Raw genomic sequence first — 22,973 nt, 5'->3', positions numbered from 1 at the left:
AACATGCTTGGCACAAGTAAGTGCTCAATACACTGTGGTTGTGGTGTTATTCTTAGAAATATTTTCATTCTAAAGAAAATACAGGATATACTTTTTCTTTGGGGCTTTTGAAAAGTATTTTTTTAAAGAGCAAAAAACCGAAAAGCATGAAAACAAGGGAAAAGACTGATTTTGTTGTGGATAAACATACCCTGTGTTTTCAGTTTCTTTGCCTGATGCTACATTCCCTTTTCTTGTTGCAAGTTTAGAACTCAGTTCACTTCCAAGTGGGAGGAATTTGCTGTGGAATTTTTCTTGGGGCTTTAAAATGTTAATACTGTGCAGGTCTCTGTTTTTGAAAAAGAAATCCAACATCAGACAAGATTTCAAACTAATCATTTGGGGATTTAGGGAACCTCAGAGATGAGAGATTGAGGCCATCCCTGTCCTCAGCCAGCCTAGAGGTGGGCTCGTTGCCAGTTAAGCTGCAAGCTGCGCTGCTGGAACATTGCGGGCGTTTTGGAGTTGCCTGGATCCGAATTCCTAACAGTGACTCTGAAGCTGACCTTTTCAAGCCCTTAGTTATTGTTGACCCTAAAATGTAAGAAGCAGTAATATAGTCAGAAGCAAATTGCAGCTTCACTAAAAGGAGAAATCTAACTCTAGCAAACGGTGCTTTTCATATGCAAACTAAGATAAAACACAAAAGCAGAGAAGTCTCTGGATAGGTGCCAGTTCCTACCCTGTGACTTAGGCTGTTTCTAGTTACCATGATGGGGTTTTTTTCCTTAAAGGCAATAGGTACTTAATGTCAAGTACCAGTTTTCCTCGATTTATGTCCTTAGGAATAATTGGCCTCAAAACACCTAGCTAGCTTGAGTGCATGGACCTTTCTTTTCTCATATGCAAAATTCTGGAGGCACATTGCTTGAAACATCTGTTATTTTCATAATTTGTACTTTTGCCTGCTATGAGGGGTAAGCTTATTCCCAAGGTGATCATTAGATTCTATAAATCTGTGGCTCGGTTGTGTGGCTTTGTACATAGAATTTTGTGTGTGAAAGAAATGATCCCAGTAGAGTGGGAAGCATGAAGCAGAGTGTGTGTGTGGTGTGTAGCCAGAAGTCAGATACATGGTAAAGTTTACGTAATGACTGGAGCACACTTAATTGCTGACATTTGAATTACTTTAGAGATTATGGAAATAGTGACTTTTCTTTCATGATTTCATTTGTTTCCTACACTGTGAAAACTAAAATTATTTTTCCTTATTCTAGCCTAGCAGACTGTGAAAAGGTGATTTAAAAGCCTAAATATTGGATAATAAAGACAAAGACCACCAACATTATGAAAACTATTTAAGAAGTACACTTCTGTTTTTAATTTTAAATATTTTATTCATTTCAGAGAGCACAAGTTGGGGTGCAGAGAGAGAGAGAGAGAAGTAGACTCCCCACTGGGCCTGGAACCCAGTGGTCGGGCTCCATGTGAGGCTTCATCACAGGACCCAGAGATCATGACCCAAGCCAAAGGCAGATGCTTAACCTTATCTGAGCCACTCAGACGCCTCTGTTTCTAATTTTAAACTTTAGCATTTTCAAGAGTACAAAAGGAAAGGGTACTCCAGGAAAATGATTGTCATGTACTTCAAGGAGACAAGACAGGAATATATAGCAAAAGAATTTAAACACAGGGGATCCCCTGGGTGGCTCAGGGGTTTAGCGCCTGCCTTCAGCCCAGGGCTTGATCCTGGAGTCCCGGGATCGAGTCCCACATCAGGTCCCTGCATGGAGCCTGCTTTTCCATCTGCCTGTGTCTCTGCCTCTCTCTCTCTCTCTCATGAATAAATACATAAAATCTTAAAAAAAAAAAAAAAAGAATTTAAACACAAAGTGTTCCCTAAAACTAAGGTGCCTAGAAGAGGTAAACTCCTATAGGAAAATAAATTTATTATCTAACTTCTGGTTTCATCTTTACTGCATGAACATGAATGAGAATGAGTGAGCACTGCACTGAGAAGACAGGGAACCCCCACTTACCCCCTCCTCCCAGCGCTGTTACATCTGGCGCTTGTCATTATGCCGTGGGGCCAGAAAGGCTTCTTTGAAATATCACAACCTATAGTCATTTTGGGTGGGACCTGGAATTAGAGCACTGAATTCTGGTTGCAAGTTTGTCACGTTATGATCTTGGATGAGGTCCTACATCCTCTGACACCAGCTCTTGTCCTATTCTAGGGTTATTTTGTGGGTCAGATGAGATTATGGCATGTGGCACTTGAAAAACCTTTTTATAAAGTATTCTCCAAACATTCAGGGCTGCCATTTTATCACATAATTTTTCTTTGAAAAATAGTTTTTATGCTGTTTATTTAATAAATCCTTGTGTTTAGTGGTAGTAATTTCTTGTATATCAGCACATAGCAAACACTGAGTATAGAGCTTTGCCTGGCCTCTCACTAGAGCGAATTGACTGTGACTGAGGGTGCCCAGCCAGCTCTGGGCTAGAGGCCGGTGGTGTAATTCTTCCCCTCCAACACATGCTGCAGGGAGGGGATCCCACAAGTGATGGGAGGGTGTCTGCTTTTTTTGCTGGGGTTTGGTGGGAAAGCTAGTTAAAAGGAATTATTTGAAGGAGCAGCTCCCATCACTGTGGACTTACACATTACAGCTCTTTAATTCTAGTGATCCAGTAGTAAAGTGCTACCTAATTTACCCACCAGTTACAATGGAAAGCTAAGAAACATTTTTAAAAATAATTTTGTAATCCCAGAAAATGAAGTATCCCTTCCAAAGGAGGCTGTGTGTTAGAAAAGCCTTTGGCTAAGCCAGATGTGTTTTAAATGTCTGAGTTCACTACTTCTGTCCTATAATCTCAAGACTGATAAAAGTTCCTTAGAATAGTTAACATAATTATTTCTCTCATGCTAAAATAAAATTAACAAGGAAATTTTTTTTTTGGCATTATGCAGATATTTTGAAAAACAGTTTGAACTGGCAGAACAAACAAAATTACCAATGTTTCTTCACTGTCGGAACTCACATGCTGAATTTTTGGGTGAGTTAAAGCTAAAATCTCATTTAGAATTCAAGAATTTTGCAGAAATCAAGCAAGGTATTTGCCAAAAGTTGTTTGTTTTTAATTCACAGATATAATGAAAAGAAACAGAGACCGGTGTGTGGGTGGAGTGGTAAGTAGAAGAGTTGTTTTTAGTAGGTGATGCACAGAGGCTTCCTTGTGACCCAGGTTGGCCTCTGAAGTAATCCATATATCAGCAATAAATATTCTTACCCCTCTTATTGGAGGACAGACTTTTACTATAGGATCTTGGGCCAGATGTGATACCGACGTAAATCACACTGATTTAATTACATTTATTTTGTTGAAAGTAGAAGAATGATAAAGACTTTGTTCACAAGAAAACCCCATGAATTTACTCCTACATTCTAGTAGGGTGAGTGATAACTTTTTCTCTGCCTCTTCCATCAGACATTCTTCAGTGTCTTTCAGTTGAAATTCCAAGCAAAATATAAACTAATTTTAATAAAGTATTTAATATTCATTTCAGGTTTGCCTTCTTAATTTCTTGCCAACTGTATTCATTTACTATTATCACTCTGATTAGAGACATTCCTTTCTGTAATTTGCTTCTACTTCTGTGTGGTCATTTCAATTAGTTCCCATAAATAATATCTGCCTCCCACTTAGCTTAGGCATCCAAAGCAGTGTTTCTTAAATCGTTTTTGGATCATGGATTCTTTTGAAAATCTGCCTCAGAAAAATGCTCAGAGGCACAAATTTTCACCTGTAATTTTAGGAGCGACTCACTAGTCTCTAGCAGGAAAGCTATTATCCGGGCATATAAAACAGTCATACTAAGTCCAACTAAGTTAAGAGTAAGTGCCCTGAGCACTTACTGTATACCCACATTGCTTTGCTTTTATAGCTTTTTGTCTGTTCAGTCTGTAGCCTCTGCTTCATGTCTCACAGACTGTTAGTGATAATGTTTTCTGCATTACAGCACACATTTTTATCTATTGTTTACTGGCCCTGCAGTTTATCCTTTAGGAACTGTACTTGGGAACTGAGAGAGGCTTAGAGGCTTTCATTAATGCCCTTGGGATTAATGGTTCTACCTCTTAGCCCATTTGCTGTATTTCTAAATTAAAATTTACTTAACAGCAAAAAATCCAACCTAAACATTTGACTTTTATCAAAAAAAGATATTGCCAAGGGGTGCCTGGCTGGCTCAGTCAGTAGAACATGTGACTCTTGATCTTGGGGTTGTAAGTTCAAGCCCCACACTGGGTGTAGGATTACTTTAAAAAATCTTAGAAAGAGAGAGAGATCACCAAATAAAATAAAACTAATTTCCTGAAATGGTTTATGAAGAGTCTTATTTAAAATTATTTTGATGGATGATATATTTTCTAGTCAGCTGGAAATGCTAAGGGGAAGAATAAACCCTTCTGGGCAGCTGTGTAACAGTTTTATTTTTGAGAAGCATGTTACTCATAGTGGATTCAGACTCTGGATGCTGTATGAATATATTAATGACATCACTTGTTAGGTGTGTGTGTTTATATATTTATTTTTAAAAAGGTTTAGGGCAGCCCGGTGGCTCAGTGGTTTAGCATCACCTTTGGCCTGGGGTGTGATCCTGGCGACCCGGGATCGAGTCCCACATCAGGTTCCCTGCATGGAGCCTGCTTCTCCCTCTGCCTGTGTCTCTGCCTCTCTCTCTCTTTCTCTCTCTCTTTCTCTCTCTCTGTGTTTGTCATGAATAAATAAATAAAATCTTTTTTTAAAAAAAAAGACTTATTTGAGAGAAAGTGCATACACACATGAGCAGGGAAAGGGCCGAGGGAGAGGAGAGAGAGAATCCCAAGCCGACTCCATACCGAGCCCCACATAGGGTTTGATCCCACAACCCATGAGATCACAACCTGAGTTGAAACCAAGAGTTGGATGTGTAACTGACTGAGCCACCCAGGTGCCCCACTTATTAGGTGTATTTAAAGAAGTGTTGTTACTGTTTTGATTACATAAATATATCTAACGTGTGAAAAACTGCTTTAATCCCTATATATTTGAAGAACAACACCAACCATTTCATTCCTTTTTGCCTACTGAGATAATTATTACTGTGTAATAATTTACATTTTTTTAGTGAGATTCTTAGAACTCTTTATAGGTCTTAAAACTTGTCCCTTAAGTCATCTGTCTTCTAGAAAAAAGTATTCCATGACATAAAAATTGAACATTTTAAGATACATTGTACATGGGTTTTTTTTTTTTTTTTTTAGATTTTATTTATTTATTCATGAGAGACACACAGAGGCAGAGACACAGGCAGAGGGAAAAGCAGGCTGCCTGTGGGGAGCCCGATGTGGGACCTAATCCCCACACCTGGGATCACGCCCTGAGCCAAAGGCGTCTAGATGCTCAACCGCTGAGCCATCCAGACATCTGCATTTTACATGGTTTTATAACATTTTAAACTTTTCTTTTCCCATGCTTTTGCCTGAGAATGTGGCTCCCACCTCCAGTCCCCTTTCCTGGAGGTACTGCAGTAATGCTGATGCAGAGCCATCAGCACAGCCACAGAGAGAAAGTCTAGGCAGCCATCTCCCCTCTTGCCTTATACCATTGGAGATGCCCTATTTTAATTGTGAGATTGGATTTGAAAATAAAGATTGTAGGGGCCACCACATTTAAAGCCCTAATGCATCTATACTTTTCCTTAGAAAGTCTTATCAGTGTTATTTAGGATTTTGAAGAAAGTAATTACTAAATAAAATTATACCTGTATGTCCTTAGGTGCATTCATTTGATGGTACAAAGGAAGCAGCAGCTGCCTTGATTGACTTGGATCTCTATATAGGATTTAATGGTTGGTAGGTCCTTAAGTTTGTTTTATATTAAGTAGATTCCTTGTTTTACAGTGAATCGCAGATAAAGATTTAAATGTATTTATTTATCATATTGATCTTGGCCTGCAAATTTCAATAAGTATGTAAGAAATTATACAATATTACTCTTGCAAGTTAAAACTTGAAAGTTACAGGGCTCGGTAGAGCATGTGACTCTTAATCTTGGTTGGGGTGGTGAGTTCAAGCCTCACTTTGGGCATAGAGCGTACTTAAACAAAAAACAAAAAAAACCTTGCAAGTTATAAGCTATTAACCCTGTATTGCAGTTATGGAAAACAATTTTGTATTGAGATCAGGAGCTAGCTTTCTCTAGCAATGCAAATTATTCTCAGGTCATTTTATCCCTTTAAAACATACATGTTCTTAGCATTGTGTACGCATATACACAAGTGATATCCGACTAGGGGGCAAGTCCTACTATGACATAATCATTTTATAGATCTCTTTAGGCCAAGAAACTGAGGCTCACAGAGGTTAAGAAACAGGTATAAAGTAACTCACAGTGTGAGAACCAGTGTCCTCTGGCTCCACGCTCACTGACCGTTCTGCTGTTACACCACACCAAACTTTGTAAACCCAGTAATAGTTAGCTAGCACAGCTGGGTCCCTGGGCTTTCCCTCTGCAGTGTTTTATTCCTTTAAAAACTACTGCTTAGCTGACTATATTATTTTTTAGTAAAATATCACCTCAGGAAAATAGAACCATGAAATTATTTGTTACAGAGTTCAGACTTATTTATATGTCCTAAATGCTGCTTCTATATCTTAATAATTTATAAACCACTATGGAAAGGGATACATGAATAATGGATTAAAAAGTAGTTCTAAAAAACCTGTAGCCACAGTCTCCTCACCATGCCCTCTACCTGTAAGTCAGCTTTTCCAGAGACCTCCCCCCCACTTGCTTTTTATCGTCATATAATCTAAGTATTACATCTGTGCAGTTCTCTCTTAATTCACCCTGTTTCCGTTCAGGTGTGTGAGCATCTTACTTCTCACAAGCAGCACTGCCCTGCCACCTGCAGCCTTTCCTCCACAGGCTTGTCCGTGTACGGAGTTCAGAATTTTAGGTTGTATGCATCTTTACTGTGTCCCTTATTATGTCTGAAAATATTGTTTTCCTCTGAACTGTCAGATACACCACTTTATTTCCCTAGAGCAACTTTCCTCATGTTTATTTACTTGGTTTTCTTCAAAGCTTGAAGCCTTTTCACACTTTCCAACCATTGTGTAAAATGCCTTTGTCTGTTTTTCCGTGTGAGGAAAACTGTCTAGATAATCTGGTTGTCTAGATTACCTGTCCAGTTCCTAACCCTTCCATCTTCATTTTGGATCAGTGTCTACTCGGCGATGGAACTCTTATTTAGATCCCGTGTAGTCAGTTTTGTTTTGCTAGAACATGTTTCACATGAATTTATTCTGCTCTTGAAAGCTTGCCTGGATAGTTAATGAAAGAAAAACAAACCTTTCCACTTGTATTTTTCCTGGGCATAAAATTCTAGACTAGAAGTAATTTTCATGAGACTTTATAGGGCTCCATTTCTAGGCTAAACGTAAGTCAGTGGCTATTCTGATTCCTAATCTTTATCCTCTGACCTACTGTTTTCTCCCGGTGGAATATTTTAGTTCTTTACCTCTGGTATTATCAGACTTCACAAAGGCATTTTGATGCCTTTGTCATTCAGAGTTTGTGCACTCTATACTAGCCCATTCCAGCTAGAAGTTCATCTCTGTCAGTCCTGGGATTTTTTTTTTTTTTTTTTTTTCTCTGTTCTTCCTTTGGACCTCCCAGGCTCATACTGTGATCTCATTTTTTTTTTCCTCTTGTAATTTCTCTCTTTTCCCCCCTTCTTTCAAAAATGTTTTTCAGCTTTTTAATAAAACTTCCAGCTTCTGGTTTTAATCTCTGAAAGTTCTTTTTTCCCCGATGGTTATCTGGTTTGACAGATACAGATAGATCTTCTTCTCTCTCTAAAGATATGAATTATAAAGTTATTTTTTGTTTGCCATATAATGCTTTTATTTCCTCTGAATTTCTTTTTCTTCTTTGTTTTAGTCTCTGTCATGACTTTCTTTAAATGTCAGGCAATTCTTATTGCCTTCAGGATCCTTCAGAGAGGGATCCTCTGATTTCTGCTGGAAAAACAGGGTAGAGATTCATAAATGTACCTGTGTTCTGGAGCAGAATAAGTTTGGAGAGGACCTCACCGACCAGTCAGCATTTGGGCTGTTTGCAGCCCCGTGCTTCACCCCTGCACTCCTCTGCACTCCTCGTTCTCCTGTCCAGCCTTTGATTTAGCTTCTCCAGAGACTGTACACACACCCCTCTCCCCCCCCCCCTTCTCTCTCTCAGGCCAGGGTTAGGAAGCAGAAATAGTCATTTCTGCACCAGTTCCCTGAAAAGTAATTTGAGCGTTCTGTCTTTTCTGTTCCCTACTTTTTTTAAAGCAGCCCTCACTCAGTCCCTTGCCTTATCACAACCTAAGTACCTAGATCTTCCATTTCCTAGAACTTCTTGGGTGAATTGGTTTGCTTGTCTTCAGTCTTTCCTTGCAGGCACATGGCACATAAGTCACTTAGCACATAAACAGAGATCATTTATCATTTTACTGTCTATTTTCTGCTTTATAGTTTTGTTACTAAGAGAAATATCTCCTAGTTTCACCAAAAAATGTGTTTCTGGTTTTGTTTTGTTTTAATTTTGAAATGATTTTTAAGACAAGATGATGGGGTGCCTGGGTGGCTCAGTCAGTTGAGCGTCTGTTGATTCAGCCCAGATCATGGTCTTAGGGTTGTGGGATTGGACACTGTTGGGCTCCATGCTCACAGCGGAGTCTGCCTGAGATTCTCTCTCTCTCCTTCTGTCCCTCTCCTGGCTTGCACTTTAAATAAAATATTAAAAAAAAAAAAAAAAAAAAAAAGAGGGTAGAAGGCCTTTATTTCATCAACTTGAAATATACATCTTAAAAAATTTCTGTATGACCTTGAATTTATAAGGATATGGCTTTAAGTTAATGACATGAGGGTTTTTTTTCCTATATTAACTCAGTTAATGTTTAATCAGTTAATATCTCTATTCTTATTCTGAAATTCAATGTATTTCTTATTCTGAAATTCAATGTATTCTAGTCTTAATCTGACTCTCAGTTTATAGTAATTGAGTCTATACTGTGACATAAAGTCTGGTTTCTAAGGATTGAATTATAACATTTTCCTCCAAGAAAATGGGACAGTTTCAGATTTGACTACAGAATCCTGTAGTTGCTCGCCCTTAAATGAGAAACCTTATTAAAGATATAATTGGCTTTGATTTAAAAATATTTCTTCTGGTAGGGTATATTTCTGTATTTAGATCACTTTTTACAATCATGGAATATATGTAGTAAAAGACTAAGTCAGGCATGATTTCTTTTCAAGAGATTAAAATATGCAATTAATAATTAATAATTTATTAATTTAATTTATAAATTTAGTACATATATCAAGCCTATCATTTTGAAAATACTCATATTGACCAACTGTTAAGCTGGCTGAAACTAAGTTGTTTTTTTCTAGAGAACACTATAAAAAGGCTAGTATTTATGGCAAACTAGACACACATTTCCCTTTCAAACCTGTCCTAAAATCATTCTAAAGTAAAATCCTACATATTCAAAATGGAAAACCAGTAAGAGCAAAGAAACAAGACTGGACTTTCTGTAATAGACAACTTAGACTAAAGGGCCCCAGAGGAGACGGTAGCAAAATTTAGCAGGCAAAATCTCAGAGAGGCTTTGGGTTTTAGAATTAGTGATAAATAGGACCAAATTAGGGTGACTGAAGGCCTTCTAGAGAAAGATATCACTCCTTATAGTGGTTGCCTTGAAGCAAGCATTTCTACTCAAAGAGAAAAATCTTTTCTCAAGAAAATGGAACAAACCTAACTGTAAGAGCCAAGACTTGGAATTCTTGCGCTGATCCCAGAGGAAAGCCTTTAGAGAAGCAAAAGCCTCGCAGCTCCCTCCCTTTTCATTCTTAAATGAAATTACAGATCTGTATGCCCATTCCTGGCCTATCCCACAAGGAACTTCCCCACTCAGAGAACTGGCAGTAAAACAGTCTTCTGTTTTCACAGAAGCAGGGGGAACACAACACTGGCAACTCAAGTCTTCTTAAGTATAAATTGGTAATTAAGGACCACCAGATAAATGAGATGAACCAACAGAAGGAAAAAGACCAAGATAAGCAGAAAAGTTAACACCAGAGGAAACAATTTAGGGAAAAGAACATTAAAAGAGACCTGATACAGTAAAGGTTTATATGTTAAGTTCATAAAATATGAACAGACTATTACAAGAAAAAGAACATAAAACTAAGAGTTCCTTAATGATTAGAAATGAATGTCTGTATTAATACCACCATTGGAGAAAGTGAGGGAATCAACACATTCAACAGCAAGATACATATTTTTGCCCTCTACCTACTACCATTGGGTACCTAATAGTAGACATAGGAACTTTTTATACCAGTATTCTAGTAAATAAAGGGCTGATAGAATTCTATCAACATTCTGCAGATTCTGGTGAATTAAGAGGCCTAAGCACTGGGCATCCATGGCTGCCTCCTATCAGAAAATTAAACCAGGTACTGTGGGCCTCTCTAGGTAGTAGATCATACCACCACCTATGAAAGTCTTGCCAAAGAAGGAAAAAATCCAACCTGAATCTGGTTAGGATTCTAGATGGTCCTCTAGATACCCTGTGAGAAATACAGAGGACAGAATTTTTCTTCATGTTGACAAGACCAGGGAATATAGTGGAGTAGGAGGATCCGACTTCCTCCCACAGACACACTCAGGCAACAATTGCAAGTAACGCAACTCATTTCAGAAAATGACCTGAGTAGCAGAACAGCTCTTCCACACTACAAAGTAAAAGCCACACTGAGAAGGGTGAGGAGGAGCAGAGACATGGTGGGGAACCACAAGTGTGGAGTGGTAACTCACAACCAGGAGCTATATCACAGGTGTAGAGGTCCTCCCTGAGGAGCAAGGGGATCAAGCCCCTGCATCAGGTGTCTCCTGCACCTCAGTGGCCCTGGGGATCTGCACCAGGAAGACAAGTCCCTGTAACAGCTGGCTCTGATAACCAGCAGGGCTTTACTCCAGCAGAGCCAGGGTGCTAGAAGAAACTGTGACTCTACTCTTAAAGGGCCAGCACACTATATTACTCCCTCCAACGTCCTGCAGAGAGGCAGCAGTTTGAAAAGTGTCAGGGGTATACAGGAAGGAGATTTATTGGCTAATTTTAGAGTGTGTGCTGGAGGGGCAGGGATTTGTTGAAAATTTCTCCAGGACTAGGAGTGCTAGCAGGTGCCATCTTTTGCTTTTCTCAAGCCTCGCTGGCCTGGTGCTAACAAGGGCCAATTCTAACACTGTCCAACCATCTTGATAGCACAGCTCACTCTGCCCTGGCATTCCCTGTTGGACCCACCTCACCCAACCTGCCAGATCAGGCAAGTGTCCTTCCAAAATGGCTCCTGCCCAGCACACCCAGTAGTCACCTTGTGTGGGACTGGTGAACCCACAAAGCAGCTACTTCTCTTCCAGATCTCCTGGGCAGCTCCAGCTAGGAACATGTCCTAGTCCCACCCCGCATCCCTGCAGTGACTTCAAGAAGGCTTTGCAGCCAACTGGGCTTGGAACCATGCTCATGGATTGGAAGTCCTGCCTACCAGCACACCCACGGCAGTTGCAACACAGTTACAACAGGAGGGCATAGACAGTCCACATTGGACACATCCCTGGTGACCATGGGGTATTATACTACTTAGCCCCACAGGACACCTTTTACATAAGGCCACCACATACAAGGCCAGGAGATGTAAGTGATGTAATACAAAGAAAAAAATACAGAAAAAATGAAAATACAAAAGAATTTATTCCATGTGAAAGAACAGGACAAAATCCCACAAAAGAACTAAACAAAACCAAGACAAGCAATCTAAATTATGAGTCCAAAGTAACAGTCATAAAGATGCTCAGTGAACTTGAAAGGAGTAGATGAAATCAGTAAAAGAAAATATAAAAAGAACCAATTAGAGATAAAGAATACAATAACTGAAGTGAAAAATAACAGAGGATACAGCAGAACAGATCAATGACCTGGGTGATGGTGTAGTAGAAACCATCTAAGATGAAAAGGAATTTTTAAAAATGAAGTTAAGAGACCTCTAGGACAGCATCAGTTGCACTAACACATTATAGGAGTCCCAGAAGGAGAAGAGAGGGGCAGAAAATCTGAAGAAACAGCTGAAAACTTTCCTAACCTGGGGAAATAAATGTATGTCCAGGAAACACCCACAGCCCCAAACAAGATGAAGTCCACACCAAAACATGTAATCACAAAAAGGTTAAAAATTAAAGAGTCTTTAAAGCAGTAAGAGAAAAGCAACTAATTACATACATGGGAAACCCCCTTAATGCTATCAGCTGATTTTTTTAGCTAAAACTTTGCAGCCAGAAGGCAGTAGTGTGATACATTCAAAGTGCTGGAAGGAAAAAGCCTACAACCAAGAATACTATGCCTTGCAAGGTTATCGTTTAGAATTCACAGAGAGAGAGGGTTTCTCAGACATAACTTGAGAGTTCGTGTTTTTACAAGAAATGTTAAATGTACTTTTTTAAAAAAATATTTTATTTATTCATGAGAGAGACAGAGGTAGAGACATAGGCAGAGGGAGAAGCAGGCTCCCTGAGGGGAGCCCGATGTGGGACCCTATCCCTTAACTCAAGGATCAGGCCCTAAGCTGAAAGCAGAGCTCAACCACTGAGTCATTCAGGAATCCCCTTAAACATACTTCTTTAAGCAGATAAAAAAAAAAAAAGGCTAACTAGGGGTGCCTGGGTGACTCAGTTGGCTAGATGTCTGCCTTCAGCTCAGGTACTGGTCCCACGCCCCTGGGATTGAGCCCCATGTTGGGCAGGAGCCTGCTTCTCCCATCTCCCTGCTCGTGCTCGCTGTCATTCTCTTTCTCTCTCAAATAAGTAAATAAAAATCTTTTAAAAAAGAAAAGGTTGATTAGAAGAAATTCATAAAATATTTCTCTGGTAAAAGCAAACATAGTAAAGATAGAACAATCACTGGTAAAACTAGTATGAAGGTTAAAAACAGTAAAATCAATTATATCTCTAACAATTACACAAAAAGATATAAAATATGACACTATATACATAAACTTGAAAAGGAGGGAATAAAAAGGTAGTCCTTTCAGAATATGTTCAAACATTAACATCAACTGAAAATAGACTGCTATATATGTAGAATGTTGTATATATACCTCACGGTAACCACAAACTGAAAACCTATAATAGATACACAAAAACTAAAGAGAAAGAAATCTAAGCATGACACTAAAGAAAGCAGAGGGAGGAGAACAAGAGAAAAATGAACTACAAAAACAACTAGAAAACAATGAACAAAATGGTAATAAGCATATACCTACCAATAATTACTTTAAACATTAATAGATTAAATACTCCAATCAAAAAGCATAAGATGATTGGATTAAAAAAACCCAAAACTTTTATATGCTGTGTACAAGAGACTTATTTCAGGCCTAAAGACACACAGACTGAAAGTGAAAGGAGGAAAATGATATTCCATGTAAACAGAAGCAGCATCAACCACAAAAAGCTACAGTAGCAATACTTAAATGATACAGTCTTTGTTTTAAAGTATATTGGAGGGGATCCCTAGGTGGCTCGGAGGTTGGGTAGATGTCTGCCTTGGGCCCAGGGCGTCATCCTGGAGACCCGGGATTGAGTCCCACGTCGGGCTCCCTGCTTGGAGCCTGCTTCTCCCTCTGCCGGTGTCTCTGCCTCTCTCTCTGTCTCTCATGAATAGATAAATAGAATCTTTTAAAAAAATAAATAAAGAATATATTGTAATAAGACAAGGGCATTGCATAATGATAAAGGGGTCCAACAAGAGGATATAACAGTTGTAAATATCTACACCCAACATAACATCTAAATAAAGCAATTCATTAACAGACATTAAAGGGAGATATTGATAGTTGAATCAATTTATTATATATTATATATATTATAATATATCAAATATAGTGGAGGATTTTAACACCCCACTTGCATCAATGGATAGATTATTCAAACAGAAATGCAATAAGGAAATGGATTTTGAATGACATATTAGACCAGATGCACTTGATATACAGAACACTACATCCAAAAACAATAGATTCAATGGCACATGAAACATTCTGTTCTCCAGAACAGCTCACATGTGAGGCCACCAAACAAGTCTCTGTAAACATAAGAAAACTGAAATCCGATCAAGCATCTTTTCTTTCTTCTTTTTTTTTTAAATATTTTATTTATGATAGACATAGAGAGAGACAGAGACACAGGCAGAGGGAGAGGCAGGCTCCACGCCAGGAGCCTGACGTGGGACTCGATCCCGGGGATCCAGGATCGCGCCCTGGGCCAAAGACAGGCGCCAAACTGCTGAGCCACCCAGGGATCCCCTCTTTTCTGACTATAACAGTATGAAACTAGCAATCAATTACAGAGAGATGCCTGGCTGGCTTAGTCGGTGGAGCATGTGACTCGATCTCAGAATTGTGAGTTCAAGTGTAGAGGTTACTTAAAAAAAATCTTTTTAAAAAATCAATTACAGTAAAAACACTGAAAAAAACAACATGGAGGCTAAACACTGAAGAACCAGTGGATTGAGGAAATAAAAAAAAAAATACCTTGAGACAAATGAAAACACAACAGTTCAAAATATTTAGAATGTAGCAAAAGCAGTTCTAAAAGGGAAGTTTGGAGCAATACAGGCCTATTTCAAGAAACAAAAATGTTAATCTAACCTTACACCTAAAGAAGCCAGAAAAAGACAAAGTCAAGAATTAGAAGGCAGATAATAAAGACCAGAACAGAACAGAAATAAGTGAAATACAGACATGAGAAATGAGGAAAAACAAATAACTAATGAAACTAGAGCTGGTTCTTTAAAAAAATAAGCAAAATAGATAAACCTATATAGCCACTTACTAAAAAAACAAAAGACTCAAAATCAGAAATGAAGAGAAATAACACCACAAAATACAACGGACTGTAAGAGACTACTATGAAAAATTATACACCAACAAATTGAACAACCTAGAAGAAATGGATAAATTCCTAGGAAAACACAATCTTCCAAGAAGGAATCAGGAAGAAACAAAATTTGAACAGACTGATCACTAGTAATGAAATTGAACTGGTGATTAAAAAAAAAAAAAAAAGTCTGGAAGCAGATGGCTTTATAGGTGAACTCTACCAAATATTTAAAGAAGTGTTAATACCGCTTCTCCCCAAGCTACTCAAAAAAATTGAAGAGGAAGGAATGCTTCCAAAATCATTCTATGAAACCAGAACCAAGCAAAGGCACTACAAAATAGAAAATTTAAGGATCATTCACTATGACCAAGTGGGCATGCAAAAATGGTTATGTCTGCAAATTGAACCAGCACACTAACAAAATGAAAGATAAAAATATGATCTCAGTAGATGCAGAAAAAGCATTCAACATCAACTCATGATAGAAACTCTCAACATATTAAGTGGTTATCGAGGGAACATACCTCAATATAATAAAGAGCATATATGACAAACCCACAGCTAACATCATCATCAGTGGTGAAAAGCTTAAAGAGATGTCCACTCTTGCCACTTATATTCAACATAGTACTGGAAATCCTAGCCACAGCAATCAGATAAGAAAAAAGGCACCCAGATTGGCATGGAAGAAGTAAAACTGTCATCATTTGCAGGTGACATTGTATTTTTAGAAAGCCCTAAAGACTCCATCATAAAACTGTTAGAATAAACGTATTCAGTAAAGCTGCGGAAAGTTAATATACAAAAATCAGGTAGGTCTCTAGTAAAATGAGCTAGCAGAAAGAAATTAAGAAAACAATCCCACTGATAACTGTGTCAAAAAGATAAAAATACCTAGTAATAAATGTAACCAAAGAAATTAAAGACCTATACTCTGAAAACTGTAAGATACTGATGAAAGAAACTGAAAATGACACAAATAAATGTAAAGATATACCATGCTCATGGATTGGAAGAATATTGTTAAAATGTCCATTCATCCTAAAGCAATCCACAGATTCAATGCAATCCCTATCAAAACACCAATAGTATTTTTCACAGAACTAAAATTCTAAAATGTGCACAGGACCACAGAATACCCTGAAGAGCCAGAGCAATCTTGAAAAACAAAGCTATAGTACTCAAAACAGTGTGGTACTAGCACAAGTATTTATGCAATCAAACCTTTCAATTTTAGAAGCTTGATTAAGCCTAAGCACTTAAAAATAGAATGTCAGAGTATGTGGCAACTAAGGAGGTCCAATTATAAATATTTTATTAAGTAGTCTTTAATGAAGTATCTCGGAGTTTCAAAAACCTCAGAATTTTTTTTACACAGTATCATCTGTATAATGGCTTAATTCTACAATACTTTTCAAATAAAGTACACTCAGTGTGGAGCCTACTTATAAATGAGCAAAAAAACAAAACAATGAACTCAGAAATATGGAGAACTGGTGGCTCTTTTAAGGGAATTTAAGAGGTACAAACTCCAGTTACAAATTAGTCATGTGGCTGCAAAGTACAATATAGAGAATATAGTCAATAATACTGTAAGTTTGGTGACAGACGGTTACACTTATTGATGACCATTTGTAATGTAAACGAATATCAAATTTCTGGTTTACACCTATAACTGATAGAATATTGTATGTCCACTATACTTCTATTAAAAAAACATCTGGGAACCTACCAAACTGTATGGTACTGACACAAAAACATACCCAAAGATCAGTGGAACAGAATACAGAGCCCAGATACAAATCCAGGTGAACACAGATGAAATCAAGACTGGGAAACTCTTCAGGGCAAACAACTGGGTTTCTTCAACAAATTTTAAGTAGAAAGAGATGCATAAAAACTTAATAGGTTAAGAGATTTAGAACACTGACCAGTTGCAAGGTGCAGCCTTCATTTGGATCCTGAGTCAAACAAACTTAAGAATGTATGACATTGAGACAATTTGAATAGTGGATATATTATGATAAAAGAGTTGGGTTTTCTTAGACGTGATAATAGTATTGTGGTTCCATTAAAAAAAAAAAAAACCTCATGCTTAGAGATACATGCAGACATATTTTCTGAAATAAATGCTAAAGTGTTGAAACTATACATTTTAAATTTCCTTCAAAATAATATGGAAAGATTTGGAGTGAGTGGATGGATGGTATAGGCCAGGAGTTGATAATAGATGGGGGCCAGGTAATGAATACATGGGGGTTCTGTATTCCAGTCTTACATACATTTTAACCTTTCCACAGTAAAAAGTTATATATATGCTAAAAATAAAGATGTAGCATAAAGACAGTATTTAATCATCATCACAATATATAGCAAGCCATCCTAAGACTCACTGGCATATTATAGGAAGCATTTTTTTCATACTCCTGGGTCTTTGGATCAGCTGGGGGTTGACTGATAGAGGCAGATCTCTCTGCCACTGGCACATGTTGAATACAAATCTGAGCTGTGTTTTCATTCTGGGTGCCCAGGCTGAAATGGCAGTGGCTATTTAGAGCGTGCTACTCTCAGATCACAAAAGTGCCATCAAAATTAAAAAAAAAAAAAGTGCATTTCAAACCTTTGGCCATGTCATCTGGTCAAAGCAAGTCTCGAGGCCGTGGCCAGTCAACCTTCTCCTCCTCCTTACTAAGAAACAATGGCAACGGTGCAGATACATTCCTATTAAAGGAAAGTGAAGAATTGGGACCAGTAATCCATCTAGTCTGTCTCAGGATCTGAAAATGAAAGTTAAGGAAATGAAAGTTAATTTCCCAGAAAAGGATGAAAAAAACAGGAGCTTAACAGACCATTTCAGGATTTATAAAACTAATACAAGTCCCAGAAAGAGAGGAGAGAGAAAAGGAGGAAATTCCTTTTTCCCAGAGTTGGGGGGAGGGGTTTAAACTGGAAGACCTCCTAAACACACACACATCTATAAACTGGAAGGCTTCTAACTCCCCTAAATGAATGAAAAAAGCCTCTTGCCCAGACACATCAAGTTTCAGAATGTCAAGAGTAATGAAAGATCCTGTTTCCAGATGTGGGGAATAGGACATCTCCTAACTAGGTTTTCATTTTCATTCCTTGTTACATACTCATAGTTCTGTGATTGTGATTTTTATTCTTTGTGAAGATTCACTTGGCGATTAGTGAACATTACTTTGATTCCTTCCTGGCAGTATTTGGCCCATGAAAGAACTGGCCATACCTTTAAACTCAGCATTTTGAGCCTAGGTATGCAAATTACCCAGGGAAGCAAATTCTTTAAAAAGTTGTTTTACACAGACTGAATCCGAAACTTTTGAGACAGCTGATAAACACAAAAAATTGTTTCCCCTTAAAGGTTGGGTATGGTTGGCATAGATCTTAATCTGGATTCTGTAAGGATAGAAATGCGTATACTGCTGTTATAGCCAAACAGTTTTGTTTGGAGATTTTAGGTTTTCTAATCTGTTGTAGATAAATCTGTAACATGAAAAAAACTTCATTAAATATATCTGTAAATTTTTTTTAAGCTCACTGAAAACTGAGGCCAATTTGGAAGTTCTGAAATCAATACCTAGTGAAAAATTAATGATTGAAACTGGTAAGTTTATGCTTTTAGAACTTTCATTTTCATATTAAACCATATCAAAAAAGAGCTACACTAAGTACAATTTTTAAAAATAGCTCACTTACCTTCAACAATTACGCTTTTCAGAAAACCTCTGGAGTTTTTTTATCAATTGATAGAAAAGTATCTATGCAATCAAAGTTTTCAATTTTAGAAGTTAGATTAAGCCTAAGCACTTAAAAATGGGATATCTGAAAATGTAACTAAGGAGGTTATAATCGTAAATATTTTATTAAACAAGTAGCCCTAACAAAGGAATCTGGGACCTTGGGGTTTCAGAAACTTCAGAATTTTTTTTTATACAGTGTTGTCTTTGTAATAGTTTAATTCTACAGTACTTTTCAAATTAAGTACAAGAATTTAAATCAAACTGGTTTAGTCAAGGAATTTTAGAAATTAACCAGTTCCCTCTTAAAACAGGGTTAGAAACTTAAACATTTTACCTAACCCTGAAGTCAAGGCTTTACCTACATATATGGGCTTTTTTTAGTAAAGACTAATTAAGCCATTCTGAACAAATCAGGTTTATTTCCTTGGAGAGTCATGAAAATGAAATTGATCTTATTGAAAGTACAATGCTTGTAAAATGTGTAAATTCTTATTAAAGAAAGAGGTAAGTGAATAACCCCAGTATTTAAAGCTACTGTTTCACATTCATTAGAGGCAAATAGAGACTTAAGTGTTTTCAGGTTACAATCTGTATTTATTTTGGCTTTAAGGTGCCATACACCAGTAGTAATTAGCAAAAAATATAATGAAAGTGAGTCTTAAAAAGCATTCACATTTTTTAAATGCATTTAAAAATGTGTATAGTTCAAGATTTAATCCTATGCTTAAGATTTTGCTTTTTACCATTTTTAAAGCTGAATCATGACTTATACTTTATAAGTTATATATTTGTTTGATAATGTTAAGAAAACAGTGATTTGAAAAATAAACCTCAAGAAACTTCTTTGCTTAACTGTAGATGCACCTTGGTGTGGAGTGAAAAGTACACATGCTGGATCAAAATATATAAAAACTTCATTTCCTACCAAAAAGAAGTGGGAAAATGGGCACTGCGTAAAAGACAGGAATGAACCCTGCCATATAATGTAAGTATTTTGTTTTCATGGTCTTCAGAACATTAAAGTCAACCACCAAATGCCATTTAGAAAATGAACTTTAGGAACAAAATTGAAGTTGGGTGACATTCCAATGACGTTCCAGTCAAAAGCCACCATTTTAATGCAGTGATTTGAGAGGATCTGCACCAGAATTGCTCTAGGTCAGCTCCTCTTTTCCCATCATCTCAACCCCTCAACTCATTATAAGTGGTTTTATTACAGGAGTGAGAATGACCAAAATCAACTTCATGTGATTTTGGTCATTTGTCATTTTATAGGAAAGGGAGAAAAGATTCTCACGCAGCTTCCCTGCTCATGGTTGTCAGAATGCACTCTTAGCAGGATACCTTTTAGTGTTTTTAAATGATTTGACAACCTGAATAAACCTAAGAAGTAACACATTTCTTTCAGCTTCTGAACAAAATGGTCAAGTTTATAGAAAGAGTTTCTTTTTCTAACCCAAAAGGGGGTGGGGAACCAAGCAGTAATTCAACATCATTTTTGGATTATAGTATATAGCATGTGAAAGGAGGGGTTGTTTCCCCATCCAACTGTTAAGGAGCTATAGAGCTTATAATTTACAGGATAAGTTTGTATCATTTTAATAGGTACATCATCCAGTTTTTGTTTGCATACGCAGATAATTTAAATCTAGGCTGTTATCAGTCAACTATGGCTTACCAGTTCAGGCAACTGAACTGTTAACTTTTAGGTTGTAATAATTCCTTCCACATGTATTTTTTAGTAGTTTTTAACAGATAACAATATTAGGTAAACCAGATCTAAAATTCAGCAGGTAGAAAACTGAAGACTTATTCTATTAAAAAAAAATACTGGAAAGATTTTCCTTTACTAACATGCTGATGTTGGCAAAGATTTTAAAATTGAATGTTTAAAGACTCATAGGCTGAGGAAATTAAAGTCTGGTTAGTAAAGAATCACAACTTTTATGAAATGTAGGTACTTGTAAATTCAGACAGAAGACAGAATCATTCTTCAGAGATTTAAAAGGACACTGGAGACAAGAAACTAGTATTTTTCTAGCAGCCAGCTTGGGGAAGATACTTGCCCACGGTGTATCCAAGTCAGCTTTCTATACTGCCTAAATGTTAAGTATAACGTAGCTGTTGACTTTAGTGACATATTTGCAAAACAAAATTCTAAGGTCTTCCAAATGCGGATTATTAAGAAGAAAACCTGAATCTCAACCGCAATCATGAACACCAGTTGGGAGGAGCTTGGGAAAGCCAGCATTTACAAACTGAAAATTTTTAAACCACACTTCAGAAGCACACATGCCTCTAGTCTAATGCTAATTACTGATTCATTCCTACTTAAAGTCGTTTTTATCAAACCCATCTATTTACAGTTTTAATTATTTTTGTAGAGATCTTTCCTCCTTTTAGATTATAAATTTCTCAAAACACATTTTGAAGCTCCCGCATGTTAGGAAAGGTACAAGTTACCGGGTCTCCCGAGAAGAATCCAGCCAGTCTCTGCCCTGCACCCACCAGGCACTTTGGAGAAGACACTGGAGTCCGACCGGGACCCCTGCCCTCCCAGAGCAAACCAGCAGAGAGGATCATAGCACATAGCAGCCACCTCCCTTGAGGACAAATAGCTTAACGAAGGGGACACTTGAGTTGCTTATGGGGTATGGCTGGGCATTATGCCAGACCAAGACAAACCTTGGGAGCAAAGGCAGACTGCGGAAGGGCTGACTGCTCTGGGGGCGGAACAGTGAGTTTACTGTGGCAGAAAGTAGGCTGCTCGGCTAAGTGAGAAGTCTAGGAAGGCCAGAGTGGTGAGGGCTCTTGTTTGCCAACCTTAGTGTTCAGATTTCATCAGGACCCAAAGAATTTAAAGCAGGGAAGGGACAGTTTTTTGTTTGTTTGTTTGTTTGTTTTAAAGTTGTATCAGTACAGAGAAAGGACTGAAAGGAAGATGAGTGGCAGGAATCATACTGATTGCACACAGTATTATGCGGGTGAGTTCCAACTTAGTAGTAGTTAAGAGAAAAATTCTGTAGTTTACTAAGAAAATTGGGTCTTTAATGTCAATTTAAATGTTAATACATTTGCTTTTAGCACATTTTGAATCAGATAACAAAAATTTGGTCTATATTAAGAAAGGCTTTTGCATTACAATTATGTAATTAAAAAGTTCCAGTTAATCTCTAATTTCTTGAGGTGTTCGTATTTAAGAAACCTATACCAGGGACAAAAAACTTAAAGAACATATCTATGTTTAAGTTGAATTTTAGAACTAACTCATATATAAACACATTATATATAGTATTGCTAGAGAACACTATTGCTGATTATTATTCTGCACAGAAACTGAAAGATCTGACACCTGGGCTAGTCTGGCTCTTGTAAGGAAAAAGTACAGGAAAAGAAAGCATCTGCCTCCCCCCGAATACCATACATTGTTCCAGTAACTTCTAAGTTCCTTTACTGTCATCGTGCTGGTGATGATGCAGCAATTTCTTGGAGCTTCTGGGACTAATTCTCTTAGCAGTGGCTTTCAAACTTCGCTATACCCACAATACCACATACCTTGTGACTTAGCACACATGTACACATATAAAAGCCAACCAGAAATGAAACCTTAGTTCCCTTTACTAAGTGCAATGTACTTTTTTCCTTTTCTTACAATTTTTTGAAAGCTCATCATGACCCACTAATGAATGCATAATGACCCACAGTTTAATGAACTCTTCATTTTCATTGAATTAGTTCCATTAGTTGTGGTTGACATAATATGGACTGGTTTTTTAATTATTTGAACCTTGACCTTGGCTCTAGTTATATGCAAGACTGCCCCAGAAATTTGTGTCAAATTACTCTACTTTAAATATAATAAACTTTTCTGTTGATAGTGCTGAAAACTTTATACCTGTTAAGATTATGTTGAAAGTGCTAGTAACAATAGTTTCCTTTATATGGAACCTTTAAAACAGAGCATGTACTTGGAAATTTAACCTGGATCCATTTTGTTTTGTTTCCTTTTAGTCAAATACTGGAGATAATGTCAGCAGTAAGAGAGCAGGATCCACTGGAATTAGCCAATACACTATATAACAATACCATTAAAATATTTTTTTCCTGACATGTAATTGATATGTTCTTTCCATTTCCCATCATGTATGTAAAATTTCATAGTAAAACTTAAAGAATAAATAAAGGAATTCTCTGGAA

At 37.3% G+C, this 22,973-nt stretch overlaps 1 protein-coding gene across 33 annotated transcripts in view; it reads left to right on the top strand.

The window, feature by feature from the left end:
* Positions 1-22,973, top strand: part of TATDN1 (TatD DNase domain containing 1) — a 65,450-nt gene that overhangs the window by 28,912 nt on the left and 13,565 nt on the right. For 16 of the 33 annotated variants that reach the window (XM_072774431.1, XM_072774436.1, XM_072774451.1 and 13 more), the window contains 5 exons: positions 2,951-3,036; positions 3,129-3,169; positions 5,800-5,876; positions 18,570-18,640; positions 19,635-19,761. In XM_072774431.1, coding sequence (XP_072630532.1) covers positions 2,951-3,036; positions 3,129-3,169; positions 5,800-5,876; positions 18,570-18,640; positions 19,635-19,761 — 402 coding nt within the window. The other 17 variants (XM_072774438.1, XM_072774444.1, XM_072774458.1 and 14 more) reach the window with 3 other exon arrangements.

This window comes from Canis lupus, chromosome 14 (assembly GCF_048164855.1).
Source record: "Canis lupus baileyi chromosome 14, mCanLup2.hap1, whole genome shotgun sequence".
NCBI classification, from domain to species: domain Eukaryota; kingdom Metazoa; phylum Chordata; class Mammalia; order Carnivora; family Canidae; genus Canis; species Canis lupus.
This window is presented reverse-complemented; position numbering and strand designations above follow the sequence as displayed.